The following is a 23,334-nucleotide window of genomic DNA, read 5'->3' as shown; positions in this document are numbered from 1 at the left end:
TGTAATAATTTTATGGATGGTTTCCATTATTTCTTCAATTGAACAGGTGACAGGGTCCTCACCATGTAGCCTGATGCCAGCTTAATGTTGGGGCTCTGGGACTAGCCCCTGTGTGGTCCCACAATCATGGTTCCAGGATCCCCTGGCACTGGCAAGTAATAATGGCATTATTGGGATCTGATTGTGCATCCTGGCATGTATGTATGGCAGAAGGTGCAATTGTTGGGATTAGGGATCAGATCCCATTATGCCATTATGTTAATGTGCTCCAAAGGCCCAACTTATTATGCAGTGCATTCATGCCAATGGATGGCTTGTCTCTTCAGTAGGGCTGTGCGAAGCTTTGGTCCCTGATTCGATTCAGTGGAGATTCGGCCCAATTCAATGGCCAAAACTCTGAATCCAAATCAAATCAGGAGACCCTTTAATTTCTCCGAATCGAATCGGAACCCTCCGAATCGATTTGGAGACATTTGGAAAGATTCGGCGATTCAGACATAGACACAGCTTTAAATGTTTTGTCTACATACTTCTAGGTAGCAGGTGGCTCATGAATGCTGTGCTGCTGTGGCACATGGAGTGCCCCACAGGAGCACGGGGGCTCCCCAGAGCACTCGGCAGCAGACCCAGAAGTGGACCAGAAGCTGGGAGCATTCACAAGCCATGCTGGTACCTCGAGGTATGTAGAAAAAACTTTTAAAGCTGTGTCTATGTCCGAATCACTAATTATCTGAATAAGCATCGAATCTTCAGATTTGGATTCGTCCGAATCGAATCAGGGAGAGTGATCCGAATCAGTGAATCGAATCTCTGTCCCTGATTTGGGCCGTATCCGAATCTGAATCGAATAGGGCCTGCTTCACACACCCCTACTCTGCAGCTGTACCTTATACAGACATTCAGTTCTACTGGGAGAACTGTTGCTCTACTGAAAGAAACCACAGGCATACAAACATTCCAGCTTTTTCTCCCAGAACAAAAAAGGCTGTTCTGGGACAGTCATAACTTGACTACGACCAGATAGAAATTGCTTCTGGGACAGCTTTTCCTGAGAGACTGAATGTCTGTACACTTTTCCACAGTTTAATGCTTCCTGGGGACCAAGAGGAGCCAAGCTGCGGAGCAAGGCTCCTGTGTCTTCTAGGGACTGTGAGGAGCAGCTGCTTGAGCCCCTCCCATAGACCAGGAGGGAAAAGGAGAGCAGCAGCTGCCACCTGCTCGCCAACTGCTTCTTACTCTGGAGTCCATAGAGTGAGAAGCAGACAGGGGGTTTCCTCTGCTGCTCCCTCTGCTCAGCTCTTGGGACCTGAGTAGAGAGCAGTGCTGTGAGTGCCCTGCTTGCTTCTCACTCTGGTGTTCCCAGTGTGAGAAGTGGGTACAAGGCTTTGCCCTGCTGCTCCAGTCCTGCTGTTCCGTTCCCCACTGGGAACAGGAAGACTGGAATAGTTCATGCTTTCCCCAGACCAGAATCAGTCTACACTCGTGAGAAGGTGTGAAGAGCAGGGGAGAGAGGGCAGTTGCAGACAGAACATCTGTACTGTTCCCTCTCCTGGAATCATTTCTAGCAGTGGGAGTTTTCCACCACTAGAAATGAATGCTTGTACATGGCCTAGGTTGAAGAAGAGGTAATTAAGCCTCTCAGAACATTCTTATCTAACATGTCACACTAGCAACTAGTTGTCATGCAAATAGAGGTAGGCTGCAATTAATATCCTCTGGTTATATTTTCCAATATGCTTACCTGATGGAAGAATCCTGTCACTACCTGTCTTTGTTTTAAATTGGTCTCCCCATCAAGGTTGGCAGTCTCTAAGTGACAGGTTCCATTCTGATCAGAGGAGTACAGTAGCAGGATATCAGCTGGGATGGTCTCATTACACTGCAGCTGTACAAAGTCTCCCACTTGCACGTCTTTCCAGCACTTCTCAACATAGGCCTGTTCTTTCCTGTTGGGTTAGAAAAGAGTGGCAGGTGAATGAGCACATTAGGGATAGAAGGCATTAGCTACTGCTTCTTCAAGAAAGAAAATGGGGCTGTTCCATACTTCAGATTGTTGGTTACTGTACAGCCAGAGATCCCAAGTCTTACATTCAGCACTGGAAAGGAAGTTGCATATCATTTATATGAAAATATTTGACTGAAGCAAAACACTATGGTAATTCATCTTAGATACTTGCACTGCCCCATGCAACACTCAGTTTACAGCTGGACAATATTAAGATTTAAAGCCATAATATGGAAAGTATCCGTACATTTCCTTTGAAGGTTGAAATCCTAGGGATGAACTGACTGGAACTTCTCTACTGAGAATGTCATATATTCCACTAAAAGCACACAGGGCATTTATACACATACCTTTTCATCCTGCGACATGCTGGAGATCTGGCAGGTTGGAGCAGACTCGATTAATCAAGTCTGCTCTGCATGTGAGCTAACGCACACTATGCTGTGTTGCGTGCAGTTGTATGAATGGCTAAATGCATATCAGTGCACAGAAAATGGTGGCGGTAAGTTTTTAAACTAAAGACCTTTGAGGTGTTTTAGTTCAAAAATGCGCCAATGCCATTTTCTCAGCGCTAACACGCATTTTGCCGTTTACGTAACTGCATGCGCCACAGCACTGGGTACTTTTAGAAGTGCCTGGCACTGCGGTGCAAGCATGTTTACAAATGGCCCCAGTGAGCAGGGACTCAGTGAACAGGGGCTGCAAACAGGGTAGGCAGTTCGAAGGCCAGTTTGTGCCCCCCACCCTTTTTATTTTTGAGTGGCAAGCCTGGCTTGATGAAGCAGGGAAAAAAAAGGAAACCTTTGGGGCCAATGAGCAACAGGCCAGCTTTTAGATGAATTTGCTAGGGAAGATGTGCTTGGAAGAAGAGCAGTAAGAGAGAGAAGGCAGGCTAAGAGACCCAGGGAAATGGCTGGACGACGTTGCAATTCCAGAGCCACTGCCTCTGCCTGCACCTATAAGGTTTCTGTCCAGGCAGGACTGCTCACCGTCGAGGCTTCCACCCAGGTCCAGGTTTGATGCTGTGGAAACTGTGGCTTATAGGAACAAGCACCCATGTCATGAGTTTTGCCTGTCAGCAGCTAGAGGTGCAGGGCCCCAGAACCCAGAAGCCCTGCATCTATCTCCTTGACTTGAAACTTGGCAGGATTTGTGGCCTCAGTAAGAGCTACCGCCCCTGCAGTTTTCAGCCCCCTGTGATGTAACACACAGCTGGGCTGTGCCAATTCTTTGGCTTTCAAGAATTTGGGGTACAGTTCCCCCCAAACCCCGGCACTGATCTTCTTGAAACTTGGCAGGCTTTATGCTCTTAGCAGAGGCTACCATCCCTGCAAGTTTCATCCAAATCATACAAAAAATAACAAAGTTATAGATCTTCCATTGATTCTCCATTATACCCTATGGCCGGATCTCCGAGGCAGCTCCGAAGCTTCAGAGCCGCTTTGGCCGGATCAAAGCGGGAACCTGGTCTGGAGCTCTGGATCGGATCGCTGACATCCAAAGCAGCCAGATCCAAGCCGGATCAAATAGCTGCCTACTCACACAGGCCTACCAACGAGGGGCCATGCTGTTCTTGACCTGCTGCTTACAAACAGAGATGAATTGGTGGGGAATGTAGTATTGGATGGAAACTTGGGCAGCAGTGACCACGAGATAGATTGAGTTCAGGATCCTGAGGAAAGAAAGGATGGAAAGAAGAAGAGTAATGACCTGGGACTTCAGAAAAGCAGACTTCGATTCACTCAGGGAAACCATGGGCAGGATCCCCTGGGAAGCCAGACTGAGGGGGAGAGGAGTCCAGGAGAGCTGGCTGTACTTTAAAGGAGCTTTACTGAGAGTGCAGGAACAAACCATCCGGATGTGCAGGAAGACTAGCAAGTATGGCAGAAGACCAGTTTGGCTTAGCAGGGAACTCTTCAGTAAACTAAATCACAAGAAGCAAGCTTATAAGAAGTGAAAACTTGGACAAATAACTAGGAAAGAATATAAGAGCATTGCTTGGGCATGCAGGGATGAAGTCAGGAAGGCCAAAGCAGAATTGGAATTGCAGCTAGCAAGGGATATGAGGGGTTACAAGAAGGATTTCTACAAGTATGTTGGTAGCAAGAGGAGGATCAGGGAAAGTGTGGGTCCCTTACTGAATGGAGGAGGCAACTTTGTGGCAGAGGATGCAGAAAATGCTAATGTCTTTTTTGCCTCAGTCTTCACAGGCAAGGCCAGCTCCTAGACCACTGCACCTGGCAGCACAGCTTGGGAAGGAGATGAGCAGCCAACAGTGGTAAAAGAACAGATTAGGGACTTTTTAGAAAAGCTGGACATGTGCAAGTCCATGGGGCTGGATGGGATGTACCTGAGGATGGCTGATTGATTCCAGGGCCACTGGCCATCATCTTTGAAAACTCATGATGATCAGGAGAGGTCCCAGAACAGGCCAAACATAGTGCCCATATTTAAGAAAGCAAAAAAAGGAGGATCCAGGGAACTACACACCAGTCAGCCTCACCTCAATCCCTGGAAAAACCATGGAGCAGATCCTCAAGGAATCCATTTCTAAGCACTTGGAGGAAAAAACGTGATTAGAAACAGTCAGCATGGATTCACCAGAAGCAAGTCATGCCTGACCCACCTGATTACCTTCTATGATGAGATGACTGGCTCTGTGGATGCGGGGAGACCGGTGGATGTGGTGTACATTGCTTTTTAGCAAGGCTTTTGATATGGTCTCCCTCAACATTCTCACAGGCAAACTAAGGAAGTATGGGCTGGATGAATGGACTGTAAGGTAGATTGAAAATTGGCTGCAGCATTGGGCTCAGAGAGTAGTAATCAATGGCTTGATGTCTAGTTGGCAGCCGGTATCAAGTGGAGTGCCCCAGGGGTCAGTCCTGGGGCTGGTTTTGTTCAATATCTTCATTAACAACCTGGAAGATGACATACAGTGCACCCTCAGCAAGTTTGCAGATGACACCAAGCTGGGGGAAGTAGTAGATATGCTGGAGGGTAGGGCTGGGATTCAGTGTGACCTAGACAGATTGGAGGATTGGGACAAAAGGAATCTCATGAGGTTCAACAGGGACAAGTGCAAAGTCCTGCACTTAGGATGGAAGAATCCCATGCACTGGTACAGGCTGGGGACTGACTGGCTGGGCAGCAGCTCTGCAGAAAAGGACCCAGGTGTTACAATGGACAATAAGCTGAACATGAGTCGGCAGTGTGTCCTTGTTACCAAGAAAGCTAATGGCATACTGGGCTACACTGGTAGGAGTGTTGCCAGTAGGTCAAGGAAAGTGATTATTTCCCTCTATTCAGCACTGGTGAGGCCAGCACCTGGAGTACTGTGTTCATTCCCCGCCCCCCCCCCGCTACAGAAAGGATGTGGACAAATTGGAGACAGTCCAGTGGAGGGCAACAGAAATGGTGAGGGGGCTGGAGGACATGACTTGTGAGGAGAGGCTGAGGGAACGGGGCTTATTTAGTCTAGAGAAGAGAAGAAAGAGGGGATTTAATAGTAACCTTCAACTACCTAAAGGGTTGTTCCAAAGAGGATGGAGCTATATTGTTCTTGGTGGCAGATGACAGAACAAGGAGCAATGGTCTCAAGTTGCAGCAAGGGAAGTTTGGTTGGATATTAGGAAGAATTTTCTCACTAGGAGGGTAGTAAACACTGGAACAGGTTACCCAGAAAGGTGGTAGAAGCTCCATCCTTGGAGGTTTTTAAGACCTGGCTAGAGAAAGCTTTGGCTGGGATGATCTAGTTGGTGATGGTCTGTCTGCTTTGAGCAGGGGTTTGGAATAGATGAACTCCTGTGGTCCTTTCCAACCCTAACTTTCTATGATTTTATGATTATTTTAGACAGGGAGGTTATTTCCCTGGTGCTTTCCAACACCCAAAATACAGATGCTGAAACAAGTCAGACTGAATTCTCAGCTGTAGTTATATTTCAACTCTCTCAGGTATGTTTGGAAGCTTATTACAAACCTAAGGCTAAGCCCATCCACACAAATTTGACACACACAGTTGTGGAGACCTGTTCTATTGAAAATAAGCAAAGAAATGCAACTTTTAAGACCTTTGTTAGAACTCTGATGGTGAAGAAAACCTTGTGGCTTTTGAATCCACAGAAACTAAATAAAAAGAAAGGCAAGTTATAGCATTACAGCAGAAAGAAAAACAATATGGTTGGTTTTGAAGTCTAATAAATTCAATAAAAACTATCCAACAGATTCTCACTCCATGGTTCAGGAGAAGGAAGCATTTTTTTCTGACAGGAGATCTGCATAGTAATTACAGATTCTGATTTGGGGCCCTGAGAGATGTGGGGTTGCTTCTCTCACTGTCAGGCATACTGTCTGCTGCCTCTGGCTGTGTCTTACTCAGTTGCCTGCTTTCCTTCTTACTATTCCATACACATTCCCTTTGGGTGTGTGTGAAACTCTTCATTGTATCAGCTTTTTCTTGAGGTCTGTCTCCTATCCTTGTTACCAGACCTATCTCCAGTCTTGCTGTTTGTCAAGGGAATAAACTGATGAACCAGATGGCAGATTCAGCTCCTACACTTGGCTTAGCTAATAGCTATGGTGCATATAAGCATTTACCATGGAGGGGGTCTAACAGTAGAAACAATTACCTCTAATAAAAGTAGAGGACAGATGTTAATCAGAACTCTAAATATGTTTTCAACTAGAACTGTCTAGGATAAGGTTCATATAAATAGTAGGTCTGTGTTGTGATTGAAGAGAAGAGCTAAATCCATTCTAAAAATGAAGCATACTTTATTTCTGGAGTAATAAAGATCTCCCCAGGAGGGCTCTCTGAGCAAACCCTTCTTGGAAGAGGGTTGTGAGAAGGGAGGGACAGATCCTCCTTGCCACCAACGCAACTGCCAATTTGTGTCCTTTAGCACCTGGACTCTGCAAGGCTGTGGACGGTCCCTACCACTTCCCACATCATTCACTGATCCCGTACTTTTACTCTACTCAGAATTAGAAAGATGGAAACTAAAAGGAAGGACTGTCTGTAACAACTCTTGCAGCATTTTACTCACCCCTTGCTCGGCCTCAGGTGTCAAGGGGTAAGGGCGTATGAAGCGTGGCTTTACTTCCTTCTCCATTTCAACCTGTATCTCCTTCTTAGTATCTCCCATATCCTAAGAGCAGATTGTGCACCCAGAGGGTGCACATTTGATGCAGACTTGAGTCCTTTTGCCAAGCAGAGAGGATCGGTCCTGCCCATCTGCTGCACCAGGGGTGCACTCAGGTAACATTGACCTCTCATTGTAGAATTACGAACTTTTTCAGGAACACTGAAGGGAATACTACAAAAGTTTCCAGGACCCTAGTCCCCAAGATGGTGGGAATCTTTTCGGGATAGGTGGGACCCACCAAAATCTAAAAGGAGATAACCCCTCCGTTCTTTAGTCTTTGTTTTTGCTCATCAACTAAGTTCTCCACTTCATGCCTGTCTCCACACAGAACGTCCCATACTTCTGTCGGGATGGGACACCCTCCAGGTGCACAATCTGCTATTGCCTCCGCAGTTCTAGAAAACACTACTACAAAGTCCACTCATAGTCTGTCATGAACAGTATGTTCATAGTGGCTTTCAACGAAGTCACAGGCACCTTCTGCTCTGGTGGGTTGAAATTCTTCAATTTCAGTGACATATTTATCATCATGGGCCAACAAAGACCAATTAGTTCCTGGGGCTACCACCACTTTATACTGCAATGTACTGTACTCACAAGGGTCGGATGCATGCACCCCACGATGGGTGTTTCCCCATAACTGAGGTCCTTTGGTGTTTGTGGTGTTGATCCATACACACCAGTATGCTCTCTAAGCCTCCAAATGGTAACAGCTGGTTGCCAGATCTGTTCCCAGTTATCGTAATCTGGGCAAACGCTGGAATTCCAAAGCTGAAGCAGGAACAATTCAGACACGTATCTTTGATGGGTCATGGGGGAGCATGAAACATTGGACTACGTAGCCTTTAATGGTTGCATCTGGGTGCCCGATCTCCAATAACCTCCGGTTTTTGCAAGTCGGGTCCACTGATCTGTAGCTGGGACCCAATATTTATTAGTGGGGGTTCCTACGAACACTGTGTTGCCTTGCCCCCAGGCGAGAACCAGTCCTTCCCTAGGCCAAAGGACGGGCCGTGGGTTCAATCAGAATGGGAAGTGGGAGGACTAATGTCCTGAGTCATTGTGTGATAGATAGCCCTCACCAGAGGGTGATGGCCATTGAAAAGGTGGTTCCTAGCCCCAGGGTGGGGTTCCTGAGACCCATCAGGTAATAACAAAGGGAGAGAGTGTGGAGTGCCTTTCCTCCAGCCCGACGCACTTGAAATTCTTAGACTTGTCATAAGATTATCTGAAATGTGTTGATGATTTGTTTCTGTTCTCGCAATAAAAGTAACCACTGGATTTTACTTGGCATGTGACTTGTAGGTTACTCACCTACCCCCTTTGAATAGAGAGAGAACCCCTACAATTTGCTATAGTTTTACTCCAGTCTTACCTATTCTGTACTCTCTTTTACTTCTCTGGCCTCACTCCCAGTCCGAATCATCTCCTGTGTTGCTAGTGCCTCTGGGTGCATCTACACAAGACACTATGTTGCCATACTGATGGGTTATGGTAATGTAGCTTGTCGCTACGGTGACATAGCATCAGTGGGCATGAACCATGACGCTGCTGCTGCTTCTCAGTAGGGTCAGAAATGACCTGTGCACTGCTGGGACTGCACAGTAATGACTGTTACTGTGCAGACATTTAGTACTTGCTTTATCAGTAACAACTTCCATAACAACCACGCAGTCCTCAACAATTTTGTTGGCTTTTCTAATCTGTACCATTTCTTTTATCCTGGAGCAGTACGCTCAGTATTAATTTAAGAATTGTTCCCTATTAACCTTGTATTTGAATATTTATTCGCTGATAAGCCCAAAATGATCTGTCTCTCACTTCTGACGTTCACATTGCCCTCATAGTTAAGCAGTCATGTCTTTGCACCCTGTTTTCTTTTAGCCATCTGTTACTAATGGGATATATTTTCTCTTTTCCTTTCATTCTCTCTGCTGCTCAGTTTGCCTTCACCCACTGTTACTGGGGAAAACTTGAGTGACTAAAGAATGTTGCAATGGGCCTTAAATAGTCATTGGAAAGCCTGAGTAGACAGTAGTGACACAGTTCCTTTAAGCCCTTGTAAAGGAAGAGTTATTTTTATCATGTCTTTGGTGAATCACCTTATGTCTCAACCTACAATGGAGAAAATGCTCATGATATTGGACTAGCTTCTTGGTAAATGGTGTTAGTGGTGATTTCAATTTTTAAATTACCTACCAGTGTCATTTATCACCTTCTGTACTCTCTATCAGTAGCACAGCCCTTCATTAAAGACTGTCTGCATCATTAGCAAATTTGGGGAATTTGAAACAGGTCTCGGACCTCTGTTTGAGACATTCTACCTTTTCTCATAGTGGCCAAGGGGCTAATCTGACAGATGCTCACTGCTTTCTCAGCTACACTTTCCAATTATCCAAATCTATAACCTGCATCATTCAAAATATATCTGTACGCTTTTTTTCTGGATTCGTTTCCTGCCCCAGTGTTCCCAGCTCCCAGACAGTGCACAGCATCCTGCCGAGCCATGCTGCACCCGTGCCATGGGGCAGCTGCCATGTGGGTGCCAGGCAGGGGGGTGATCCCCACTGCCCTCCACTGCCCGTGCACTGCACAGGGGGGGTTCTTCCATGAGCTCTCAGAGGCCCCAAAGGCACTGCGAGAGCCAGTGAGTGTGGGGATTTTTTTTTTTAAGTGCTGGGAGGCTGGGCTAGGCGGGGAATGGGGCCAGGCAGGGCAGCCATGGGGGCTTCTCCCATGGGTCCTCTGGCTGTGCCTGCCTCTGACCTGGTTGGGGGAGGTGTGGGGACTATGCCCTGTTGCCCCTTGCCCAGCTGGTGGGGCAAGGGGTGGCTCACTCTGGGCAGCAGCAGGGGATAGGCCCTGCTCCCAGTGCTGCCATGCCTGCACTTGTCCCAGTCCCAATCCCTCCCTCCCCCACTCCCCTTACCTGCCCTCAACCCCAACAGACCTGGCAGCCGTGTCAGCTGCCTGTTTAGTCTATGGCCAAATCTCTGAAGAGGCCAAAGCTTTTCCAAATCGATTCGGATGCTTCAAATTGATTCAGATCTTTTAATTGGTCTCACGATTCAATTTGGATTTGGAGATTTGGTCCCCGAACTGGGCTGAATCTCCTCCAAATTGAATCAGCTACCAAAGCTTCATACAGCCCTACTAATCAACCCAGCTGGTCTTTTGGGCTGAACAGTCCTGGGGGGCTGGGTAGGATGTTGACCACATCTCTCCCCTGTGTGCTTGTTAGCCACAGAAAGAGGTGTACCTTAACAATGCTAGCCTATGGTCTTGTAGACTTGGGAAAGCTCTGACTTTTTAATCCCAAAAGAATAGTAGCTCCTTCATAAACTGCCAGCTCTAACATCTTGTTCAGTAATAAAGAATTGCAGTGCTCCAGCACATTATAAGAAGTTCATCTGTTTGATCATTTTATAGGGTGGGATTTTCAAAAGCCATCACATTGGCTTTACTCTCTCCTATTAAAACCATTTACCATCCTATCTGGCATCAATCCAATGTTGTTTCTTTGGCCAGAAAGAATTCTGCAGTGCTACAAAATACCACAGAGCCACATTGATAATATAATTCCTCTAATCCTCCTCTGAGGATTTCAGTAATGTTTTATCTCAGGCTGCTCCAGCATTTAGTTATAGACTCCTAAGCATGATCCTATTTCAACCAGTTCAAGTTACTGAAAAAACATTAACACATCTTTTGTAACACACCATCATCTCAGCCTTCACACTAAGTTACAAAGCAACAGCCAGGACAACACCCAGCTTTTTGGTTAACTAGGGTTCAGGGCCTTGAGAGCAGAGATCTGACCTCTAGCATCAGCATAACATTTGGAGTCTAGACCATGGGTGTCACACACACCCTGATGCCTGTGCTGGATCAGGACATGGTGGCAGAATTGAGGAAAGTGGAGGTGGTGACCATGGGTGTTAATACAGCTGTCACTTACCCCCCACCCTGCCACTGACATGCATCACCAAAGGGGCTTGGTGCCCTGGAATTTAGTGGCGCTACCACCAAATTCTTCGTCTCCTGTGAGCTCTGCAGAACACATCACAGCTCCATGGGCTGGATCTAGCCTGCAGACTGTAACCTTGATCAAGACTAAAGCTGGCCAAATATTGGAGTTTTTTGGTTCGGTGACTATCCTGAAAGAATCAGACAAAAAAATCATTCTGGGATGGAAATTTTGGGGTTTTGGAACAATAGTAATAAAACAAAATACTTTCACATTAATATCTGTTTGAAAATATAGTTTGTTTCAGTTTTGTGTTATTTAACTCCTTTATTTTAAACTTTTCCCCTTGTGGTTGAATTTAAAACTTAAAGTGTCACAGCAGAATAAAGTTTTTTTATAATGTCAAAATAAATGTTTCAATGTTTTGAAAGCTTTCTTGGAAACTTTTGCATTTGAAATGATTCACCAAATTTGGACTGAATTTGTGAATACTTTCAGAAACTCCACTTCCTGGCCAATGTTTCAACCAGGTCCTGTGATTCTATTCCCAACTCTACCACGTACAAATCATTGCAGAATTCAGAACTGAGGCCATGAATATTTTGATTCAAAGAATTCTAAAACTGCTTAAATTCCACACAGCTAATATTTAATGGAAAGAAAAATGGAAAAGGGGGCAACTAAACTTCATAAGTCAATCTACTTACATGACTGCTGCTTCCCAAAAGCCCACTTCAATTCCAGTCTGATACTGACAGCAAGTATATTCTCATTAAGACCAAGAGCTGCAAATGAATACTTCAGAATATTTTAGACCCTGAGGGCCTTGTTACATAGTAAGTTTAGGTGGCTTCTGGAGTCTTAACCCTTGGACTTGCTGCACTTTAAACCCTTTTTAAGTAGCTTAAAGCACCCATTATTTGGTTTAGAGTTATAACACTCTAGGGTAGGATTATCTCCAATCCACCTAATTTTGTTCCTGTTCCATTACCTTGTGGCCACTTTCCACAGCTATTCTGCCCAGGTTCAAGTCCTCCAGTATCTCAGAATGCTCTGAGCTCTGAGGGGACCAATCCTTTTTCTCTGGAGCTGAGTCAGTGCCCTGCTGGCCAGCTGGGTGCCACCTGCACTCCTACAGGCTCAATCCTTTTTTCCCAGGAGCACCTGGTGGCCATGGTGCCTCCTGCCACAGCCTGGAGCAGTTCTGTTCCCATTACCAGCGATGCAGGAGATGGGTGCTGCATGAGCTCCAGAGAAAAGAGGGCAAAGAGCAAGAGGCCTCTGAGGCTGCAGCCCTGGGTCTCCCCGATTTCACTGAAATGGATACAGCGGCTCTGTGCAAGGAGTGGGGCTGCCACACTTAATCCCTGACAGCCCTGCTCCATGTGGAGCCATGGTGGCAGTTTCAGTGAGACCAAAAAGCTCCAGGAAAGCTGCTTTCTCACATCTCTCTGGTCTCACTAAGACAGACATGGTAGCAGGCCCACTCTCTGCCCAGTGGGAGCCGTGAGTGGGTCCTGCTCCTGTTTACCAAGCCTCTGGTGGCAAGTTACAGCTGTGCAGGTGAAGGACAGTCAGAGCAGGTTTTTGCCTTACCACGCACCTGCTCCACTAAGCTGAACAACACTAAGCCACTTAACATTTGTTCAGTTTACAGCATAACATCTAATAAGGCCCTCAATCCCAATATTTCAGATGAGGCAAAGTACTCACTCCAGTGCTAGTACTATTTCTTGAGATAGTGGCTACTAAAAATGAAGTCAGGATTTGAGTGGGAGGAAAGAGGCATATAAATGACAATTGGAAATAATTGATCTTAATGGCCAACATCTCTTAAACTGTCAAGGGCTAGAAATGAATTGATGTTAAACATTAATATATAACTTTGGTGTTAAGCATTAATTTTAAGCTTTGGCTATTCATGAGATACCAAAGCACTGAAGGTGCTGAATTAATAAAAGAGACAAGTCTTGGAAGTTGAAACAATTGCTCCATTTGCAAGTCTATTGCACCATATAATTACTTGTGACTTTTGTCAATAATAAGAATCCTTATCCTGCAAGATTAATATTAAACACTGAAACTCAGTAAACCCACACCAGTATCGACAGATATCATGGTGTGTGCAACATCCATCACAATTTTCAGCTACTATCTTAGATGCTTTTATCTGAAAAGGAACACAATGTACCATCTTGCAGTAAAAGCTCTATGTGCATCTCAACTCCTTATGGCATCCACTAAATGTTTTTACTTAAAATCAAACTGTCTAAGAATCCTAAGTTCCATACTTGCTTTTGTCCCCTCTACCCACCTTTGAATATGTGCCTTCTTTCTTACCATCCTGCAATGTGTGGAACAACCTCGCAATGACTTGATGCCAAGCTTGTTCCTTCTACTTAAAAATACTTTTAGCATCCCACAAAACAGAGCTACCACAACCCTTGGCAGTGATATCTTTGCACTGGAATATGACACTAGAGAAAGGACTCGTCTGTGCTGCAAACTGTATCATGATGCACTATGAACATACTGCTCTGTTTCACCCAGGCAACCTACTAATCTAGGAGCAGTGTAACCCCCTTTCTCCGGCCCTGCACACAGATTATTTAGCACTGACTCACCAGTGCTAATTATTTTTACCCAAAACACCACAGAAACATGCTTACTTTGCCTTTGATTTTGGGAGTAGCTTAAGTACAGTACAGCATTTTTTTAATGTGTTGCTGCCTGACATGGTAGATTTCCAGCATGGACACCCTAGGGTGTGGTAGGCTCCTAGGTCATTTTAATAGTATGATGTGGTATGTTTATTATGGCTATGCCTGGGAACCAACTGAGAAAGAAACCCAGCTCTGTTTGAAACTACACATCTGTAGACTGCTCATGAGTTATTAAGGCAGTGAAATAATTGCCTACATCTCAAAGAGGTAATAATCTAAATTGACAAGACAAAGTGTACTAACAAAGTGAACAACATGATGTGACCAATGTCATATTAGTTCTGCAATTATTTCTTTTTTTTTCTTTTTTTCTTTAAATCCTTTTGGTTAGGTTCTGTTTGGAAGGGATTTATTAGATGATGATGTCAACAAAATGAGATCTGCACCTCTTCCTCTACCGCTTCTCTTCTAAATTGGCTGGATTATTCAGCTTGGTTTTCAAGTCCCAAGCCTGGAGCTCTTCCCAACTCGAGTGCCCTCTCAATTGACTCGGTTCTTATTTTACCACTGCCACTCCTGGGGGCTGGGCCTCTGCTTAATTGCCTATTTGCCCAGGTTGCTGCTGAATCTTAATGTCCCCTGGGTGATATTTACCAACTCCTTTTTTAAAGGGGCCAATAAACCCATCACAGATAGGGGGTGGAGGTAGGAAAAGGACAGAAAGGGCAGGATGGGGATGAAGCCAGCCAAAGGACACATGGCTGCAGGAAGATAAGTATCACATGGGTCCTAGTGGCCCTAGGATATTCATCTCTTTGGTGCATAGTTCAGGATCCAAAGGGCTGGAAAAGGTACTTTATAGACCTATTTTAAACTGGCACCAGCGTTTGAGTCTTGGCAAGCTTGAGACCCACAACAGCAGCCATCTCTTGCCCAAAGAGTGGTCCCTTTCAAATTCATCCCCCACTCCATATGTACATTCACACAGGGACCTGCCAGAATGTGTCCTGAGCTACTCTTCCATGAATACAAATGTTTTCAGAAATCTCTCCCATCTGTGAAGCTGGTTGCCAGGAAATATTTCCTTGCTCATTTAGCTCAACAACAGTGAGCAGAGAGCCCACACCTAAAAAATCACTTCTATTTTAATCTGATGTTTAGTGTTAGTTGAAAAAAATGTTCTAACTCAGCTACATTTCTGCTTGAAGCATATGTAAGGAGTTGTGGGCTAAGTGCTTTATAAAGTGGAGACAGGCATTATGACACAAATGCAGAATGACCCTTAATACTACCAGTGTCAAGCACCTTTCTGGTAAATCTTTAGTATCAGCTTGCATAGGACAACAAAATAAGAGGGTAGAGGCAGTCTACAATAAGCATGTGAGGTGTCATAGCCTTTTCAAGTCACACGGGCACAGTGGGTGGTGTGCCACATGTTTGTAAAGGATTGCTGCAATGCAGTCCTGTCTCTTTTTCCTCCCATCCTCTACTCAATTTCAGAATCAACCAAATTCTTCCCTTCCATTTACTTTGCTTTCTAAGCCCCATAAGAAAACTTCACACAGCTGACTGACATCTAGACTGGACAAAATAAAATATCTTAGGCAAACAAAAATAACCGGAAGGAGGAATGGAATTATTTATTTTCAATGAAACATGAAACTCCCGGGAAGTTCTTTGTGTAATTACAAAACAAACTTGTTAAGAGAGTTGTGCCTTAATTGCAATCTGATTAAAGCATTTACAGTGTATAGCACCTTTCATTTTCAAAGTGGTTTAAAAACACTAATCAAGTCTTAATTATACATTTATTGGGGGGGAGGGGAACTGAGGCAAGGAGGCCAAATGATCCACTCTGGGACACCGAGTCGTTTTCAGAGTTAAGAGTAGAAGTCTGGAGGTCCCGATTCCCAAGTTTGCAGATCAACACAGTATCCGTGTCTTCCATAGAAAATGTGATCCGTTAAATAAACACGTTTTCTCTGTATAAAAGACTATTACCTGAAAGAGCCATGTTATAGTGCTACCCCTTAGACATCTGGAGCAGTGAGATCAACAGGTTTTTACAACACAAATTACCGATGGGAGAAAGGAATACTCCACAACTAACCTCCCACACTTACCAGCAACACGACCCTAGCTGCCACATAAGACCCGTTGAAAGGACCTGTTTCCTTTTAGCAACTGATGTAGCTGGGAGCAGTGCCCATTTTCTATTCACTGATTAAAGCTCACAGTACAATCCCCAGCTCCTGTGTTGCTAAACAAACAAAATAACTTCATAAATTTAAGCAGTTCTGACAAGGAACGAATAAAAGACAAACTGATTGATACAATAAAGAAAACAATACCAGGTGCTTTCTGACAGGTGGAGGACTTGAGACCTGCACTGCTGCTTATAGTGTCAGAGCCTTAGAATAAGGTAGATGTGATACAATGTAAGAAAGGAGGAAAGGATGCTAGAGCTGGGGAAAAGGTGGGTGACACTAGAGAGAAGAGAAATGCAGGTGGGAGTTCATGTTGGAAAACAAAGGTTTAGAGAAAAAAAGGCTGTTGATTAAAGAAAAAATGGGTTTGGTCTATCAGAATTTTGGAGTCCCTGCACTATTATTCTTCCTCCAGCCTTCTGTTTGACTTGTCTCTAATGCTTACAAACCCTTGATTTTTTGTTCTAAGATACTGCAACACCCCCCACCAGTCAAATAGCTGACAGCAAGTGACTATGGCCTGAGTCCTTGCTGCTCCTGCTCCTCAGACTTTCAGCCATATCAATCTGGCACCTTTTACAAGCGCTGTATTCACACTTAAGAAGTGGCTCCAGAGCCCGGCAGCATCCATGTCGTCTCTGACTTGAGGGCTGGGCTCAACAATTCTGATTTACAACTGAGAACAAAGGACCATAAAGAAGTGTATTTGGAAACTGCATAAGTTATGAGGACATGAATAAATGATTTACACTGTGTCAATAAGGCTATTACATTCTTTGGTTTCAAGCAAGACTGAATTTCAAAACCACAACTGGGACAAAGAGGAAGATAAAAATAAGAAATGAGATATTAAGCAAAAAATAATTGCTTTGTCTAAGGGGAGACAAATCAAAATTAGATCTTTGTGTGCATGTCTCAGTGTGGCTATCTGTGACTCCTACTGAGATTAATAGTCATATAGCTAAATCCCCTTAAGTGGAAGATCCTTGACAATTTACTATTTGCAACTCCCAAATCAGCTACAAGTTGCTTTTAAAAAGCCACTCACTTGTTTCTCATGTGTTGACATCACTCTCGAATCTTTCAGACTCCCATCCCAAAATCCTCTGCAGTATTTTAAACAAAGAAAGCCTTTTCCTTGTTCTCTCTCTGACCAACATGCTATACAAAGAAGCATCTAGAAAAATTCACTGAGCCACCTATAGACCGAAGCAGGCATTTACATTTAATGTGTATAGACCGGATGATATGTTACATTTTAAAATTGTATCAGGAAGCATAGTCTAGAAATGTTCTCACCTAGCTGTCATCATGTCTGCATTCCTCGATACATTCCTCAATGCTATATATTAGGCAGGACATTTTTTATAAGATAAAAAGATGACATATGTGAAGAGCTTTAGAAGACATTTCAAGTTTGCCTTGGGATCAGGATCCCAAAGTTAGGAAGAGCTACCTTGCAACTTTGGGACTGAGTTTAGCAGCTGTGAAAAGTATTAGACCACGATGGACAAGACAGTAAGGTCTATTCACAGAACACATTACAATGCAGGCTGTCCACAGCTCCAACATGCTGAGCCACTTCTGAGGTGGAGACTACTGCAAGGTCTCCATGATGACTGGCCACTGGCTTCTCTCATGTCATCAAGGTGCCAATTACTATAGCCTGTTAGGGGGATTTTGCGATATGGACAAGTCTACAAGGAACAGTTGTAGAATGAATAAATATTCATTTCACAGAGGTCAGTCTGTAACAGCTTTTCAGTCACAATATTCTTTGACCTAGAGGTGAAAAGTTCTGTTCATTTGTAATTCATGCAGCTAAGTCCTCATTAGTAAATGGTTACATATGTTCATCATACCAAGTTAATCCTGATACTTCATAGATTTCATAGACATTAGGTGCTGGAAGGGACCTCATGGGATCATTGAGTCCAGCCCCCCCCCACCATAGGCAGGAAGTCAGCTGGGAACAAGTGATCCCTGCAAAAGGTTCATGGTAAGACAGTAGTTTAAAAAGAAGTCACAATATATTAGAAAGAAGTGAAATGTTACTGAATCTAAAAAACTATCTTTAAAGTAATCTTATGGTCCAGGAACTGAATGTTCTTTAATGCTAAAAACAGTTCCTAAATTTTTACATGCCAATATGAGCTATTACCTCTTACCATGGACATTTTTCTCAATGCTAAAAGGTATTATTTTCAATTTATATAATTCCACCTTTACACTTAATTTAAAAGGGGCCCCTACCTGGGTACAGTGTACTTGAATATATTTTATGGCCCTCTTTTTTTAATCACAAGCCATTTTGAAATCATAAACTAGATCAATTGTAAAAATAATGAAGAACATTTTTGACTGCTTGTTCATTCAAAATTACTGTTGAGTAATTTTAGATTCATTTTTTAAGTTGCGCATCAATTCATTGGACAGTCTTACAATTTTGATTCCAGGTTTTTATTATTATGATGATGATTATGATTATCTAGAGTAAAATGATGCTGCTAGGATTCTGTCTGGCAGCAGATGGAACGATCACATAATTCCACTTCAAGCTCAGGTACTTAATAATTGCTAATCAGATTCTTCATTAACTTCCAAGTGTTCATATTGACCTATGAAGGTACTGCGAAGCTTAGACCAAACCACTTCTGTGACCCAATCACATCCTTCCATCCCCAAGCACCATTTTGAGGTCAACCAATAGTGGCCCACTGGTTTCATAACATTTAAATGTGCTGTTTATCCATTGTTTCAGACACTTTCTGCCTTCTCCATCAAACTAGTGCCATGATGTTATAGATGTTACCACTTCAAATCAGAATCATAGCCTCGTATTTGCCCCTTGTCTTTAGTCATTAGTTTGCTGTTGCAGTCTATTCAACTATGGCATACATTTTCTGACAAGCAGTTTTAAATGTGTTGGCATAGTGAGCTGATAGATCTAGAAGAAGTTGTTGATAAAGCAATACACACACAGGTGGTGGCATTAATAATGCTATGGAAAGTTTTCCATGAAAGAAGCTAGGAATCATTACTGCAGTGATGTGTCTTGGCTGGCAGTAAGAATTGCTAACTTGCTGTTCTTGGATTTCCAGTGCTGTGGCTTGGACCTAGCTAATATAAGCAATGAGAATCTGACTTTGTTCTTCTAAGTTTAGTCAGCTCAGCGGGTTACTTATTCCTTTACTACACAGGCAGCATGCTCTCCACAGTATGAATTCAATTCTCAATTATTTCTTCACAACACCAGTAACTCTGGTTTCAAGTGGTTGTTTGAGTTCAGGCCTCAGTTAGACCTCATTTAAGGCCAAATTCACAAATTGCTAGAAGCTCCAAAAGCGCATATAGCTCATAGAAAATGAAGTATATTGCAGCCAACATTGTTGTTCAAGTTGGTCCAAAAATTCCAGAGAATTTAAGTTGCTCCTGTGCAGACATCAGAGAATGGCAGAATGAATTTGTAGTAGCCAACAAGTATATGCCAACAGTGGAAGTGCATGTTTCTCTGAACCAGTTAGGGTGCCTGTAGATGTGAGGTCACTCTGACACACTGTAATTACAGTGCATCGGAGCAGACTTGATTAATCAAGCCTGTTAGAATATGCTAATTAGCGCACTCCAGCCAGCCTCCATGCCTCATGTATCAGAATCCCCATGCTTCAAAATGGCAGCGGAGGCACTTTAACTAAAGCTTGTTCAACAAGCTTTAGTTCAAGTGTTCCCACTACCATTTTGTAGAGTGGGGATGCTGATACACGAGTGCTGAGGGTGCTTTAATTAGAGCGGCTCTCTCAGCAGTTCTATTTAAAGTGCCCCCTGCCCACCCGGAGCCCATGTAAAAATGCCCTTGGTGTCTAAGGGCATTTATACACATGCTCCAGGAGTGACGGTGGGGGGAGGGGAGGGGTGCTTTATTTAGAGCAGCTCTGAGAGCTGCTCTAATTAAAGCTCCTGGACCTTTATGTATATCAGCGTCCCCGCGCTGAAAAATGGTAGTGGAGGCACTTTAACTAAAGCTTGTTGACCGAGCTTTAGTTAAAGTGCCTCCGCTGCCATTTTTCAGTATAGGGACACTGATACACATGATGCTGGAGTCTGCTGGAGTGTGGTAATTACAACAGTTCAGCAGACTTGATTAATCAAGTCTGTTCTGACATGCTGTAATTGCAGCGTGTCAGAGCAGCCTCCCTGCATGTGTACAGGCACTCTAAGGTTCTAGCCTTCTCTGCCTTTGGTTTGACTTCAGCCTAATGTGGTTAACTATCTTTAACTATCCATCTATTTGTTTTGTAATGCACTTCCAGTATGAAAGACGACAGATAAGCAAAACTCAACTTCAGTTTCTAGAGTGATGTGAGGCTCTTGTAGAAGTTGTAGATTCTATTTTTACTTGTATCTTATCTCATTAGCACATCTGGTAATGGGGGGCTGGGGGTTAATACTGAGCTGACAGGATTTGTGAGCTTCTCTCCTTCTTTGTGTTAAAAGCCAGGAACACAGGACACAAGGAAGGCGTGTAGATATTATGCTACATAAATTATAGGTTCTCAAGATAATCACACAGTAGCGTTTTGAAATTAAACAATGTTGTGGCTTTGTGTCAATACTTTCTGATACTGAGCTGAAATTATGATATTATCACATGATATCAGAGGGTCATTCCTCAGTGTAAGACTTCCAATTGATGTGCTTGCTTTTAAAATAGTTCTAAGATGATTCATGCTTAATGCACATTTCATGTACTTAGGCTGCATGGTACTAGACAAGAGTGGCATGGGGCAGGAGATTTTGTGTTTGGGCAACAGAAGTGTAAAAATCTCTCAGACTGTGCTTCATTGAGATTCATAAAGCTTGTTGAGTAGCATAGTCCTTGCTTTGGCCAACAATACAAGAACAGTCACCAATGGGAGAAAAAGGAAATGTTAGTAAGAGCTTTGCCTGAGTAAGAAATGAGTAAAAACTGAATAATGATTACAATATTTCTCCCCTAAAATAAGGCTGTCCAGCTTGAGTGGTGGGGGTTATGACAGGATCCACCTTTGAGGGTGGTCATGCTAAATCTGTCCCACCGACTTTGGCATCCTAAATTATCACCCTGATGCCTCACCTGTCATGCCTTGATGAAATAAATGATCATATAGCTGGGGAGACTGATATCAGAGACCGGTGTGAGCTTTGGGCATTTTATTTGGCTCTGCTTATCATCAAGCTCTCAACTCCATGTCCTGGGCAGGACATCTCTTATTCTCAGTCTCAACCAGAATGTTCAGCATAGTCCTCTTCATGCTCTGTTCCTCTAAATACGTCTCTGTAGTGAGCCCCCAACTGTACCTTGATCCTAAAACAATGCAGGGGCATTTCATTAACCTCTTCTGCAGATACACTGTGACCCTGCCCCTACTTTGATCCACAAAAATGTATATCCTCTTTAGCCTCTTCTGTGGCCTCATGCCTCTTCTCTAGATCCATTGGGTCCCTGGCCCTAACCTGGTCTATTGAGTTCTAGGTCCACTCCTGAATTGCTCTGTGCCTCACTGTGCTTTGTGAGTAACCCCACCAGTCCCGTAAGAGCTCTCCTGCACTAGCTCTCAACCAGTGCCCTCTTCTGGATTCTAAACCCACTAATCTGAATGCAGAGTGCCTTTCCTGGCACCCCAACCATGGTTACCATAAACTTCTGGCTCCTATCTGATGATTTCCACCAGCCTTCCTGGATATCAGCATTTGTTGGTGTTCCCTTCTTTGGCAGCCTTGGATCACAGGAGGACTTTTCATTGCAGAGATCAGTTCTAAACTGAAGGCTCTGGCCCAGGACATATCTATGGACATTAGGAAGAAATCTATGGACATTAGGAAGAACTTCTTCACAGTTAGAGTGGCCAAGGTCTGGAATGGGCTCCCAAGGGAGGTGGTGCTCTCCCCTACCCTGGGGGTCTTCAAGAGGAGGTTAGATAAGCATCTAGATGGGATCATCTAGCCCCAGCCCTCTTCCCTGCCTATGCAGGGGGTCGGACTCGATGATCTATTGAGGTCCCTTCCGACCCTAACATCTATGCATCTAGGAGTCAGGCTGTCAGTATGTCCCAGAAGCTGAAGGACTCACTATAACTCTGGCTGTGTCTGATGGTCATGAGTTGACTTTTGGCAAAAGAACATGTTTTCCAGTAGCCTGTTCTGTTATCACTTCTGAGTCTATAGTGTTGTAAATATTAGAATAGGTCTCATGCTGTTGATTAAGCCAATTTTCAGATTCATATTTCACAACAGAATCACAGCCATTTCCCACTTTAAGTGTGAGCCTGTGGGGAGGCAAAATACTTAGTGACAAACTGTTGAAAAACTTGGTTGGAAATCAGACAGATATCCTCATTACCTGCTACATACGTATGCTTAAGTACATTCTTTCTCCAATAATTCTGGCAGCTATGTGCACATTTATAGCTCTCAGTGTTTTTTGAGGGCCAAAGAATTGAAGAATTTGAATTGCAGCAAATGCTATCTTCTGAAAAGTCACTACCATAGACCCACTCAATTAAGTTGCTTTATTTTAAAGTGCAGTTTTCTGGTACTCTAAGATAAGAGCAATTTTCAGATGTAGGCTCTCTCCCCTTCCTGATTTTCCTGAGATAAGCAGCAAAATCATCTGCTCCTGGTGTTGCTTTCATGTTACAATGAAGTTTCAATATCTTAAAATGTCTTCACAATGACAATGTTTTAAGACAGTTCTCAATTATAGATGTGTGGGAACAATGGGCAAAACCTGCCTGAAATCTCCACGTAAAGCTATAACTTTCATTCTAAATGGAATTTCAGCTTTCATTATATCACACAGGAGTGTTCTAAGTAGGTGGCAGGAGGGTGTCAGGTGAAAATCAGACAGAGATCTGCTTTGCATGAAGTCTCAGAGTGGACTGAAGCACAGCACTGCCTGCCAGCTTGCTTAAGAGTTTATACCTCCCATCATCCTAAAAGTGTGAAGTCAAAGAGTATAAATAAAGAAGAAGTAAATACTTGTACAGGTCTTCTCACTGAAGAGTAAAGAAGTCATAGATTGATGTAACAATCTTTTGATTGTGGGTTTAATTTTTTTTTTGCTTGATAAATCATAGGAGTTATAAGAAAGTAGGGATGCAGGAGACCTCATGATGGCATCTAGCCTCCTGGTTCAAAGCAGGAGCACCCCTGACTCAACTATTACAGTCAACTGCTTGTCTAATCTGCTTTTGAAAACTTCCAAGAATGGAGATTCCACAGTTTCTTTAGATAGCCTGTTCCAATGCTTGATCACCTTCATAGTCAAAAGCTGGATTTAGAGTCTCCAATCTAAATTCCCTCTGCTGAA

The 23,334-nt window shown here is 43.7% G+C and overlaps 1 protein-coding gene across 2 annotated transcripts in view; it reads right to left on the bottom strand.

Moving 5' to 3' along the window:
- The window catches only part of ATP10B (ATPase phospholipid transporting 10B (putative)), a 240,216-nt gene that overhangs the window by 59,638 nt on the left and 157,244 nt on the right, over positions 1-23,334 (bottom strand). For both annotated transcript variants that reach the window (XM_025209816.1, XM_025209817.1), the window contains one exon: positions 1,742-1,946. In XM_025209816.1, the coding sequence (XP_025065601.1) occupies positions 1,742-1,946 (205 nt within the window). The remainder of the gene's footprint in view (positions 1-1,741; positions 1,947-23,334) is intronic.

This window comes from Alligator sinensis, unplaced genomic scaffold, assembly GCF_000455745.1.
Source record: "Alligator sinensis unplaced genomic scaffold, ASM45574v1 scaffold830_1, whole genome shotgun sequence".
Lineage (NCBI taxonomy): Eukaryota > Metazoa > Chordata > Crocodylia > Alligatoridae > Alligator > Alligator sinensis.
This window is presented reverse-complemented; position numbering and strand designations above follow the sequence as displayed.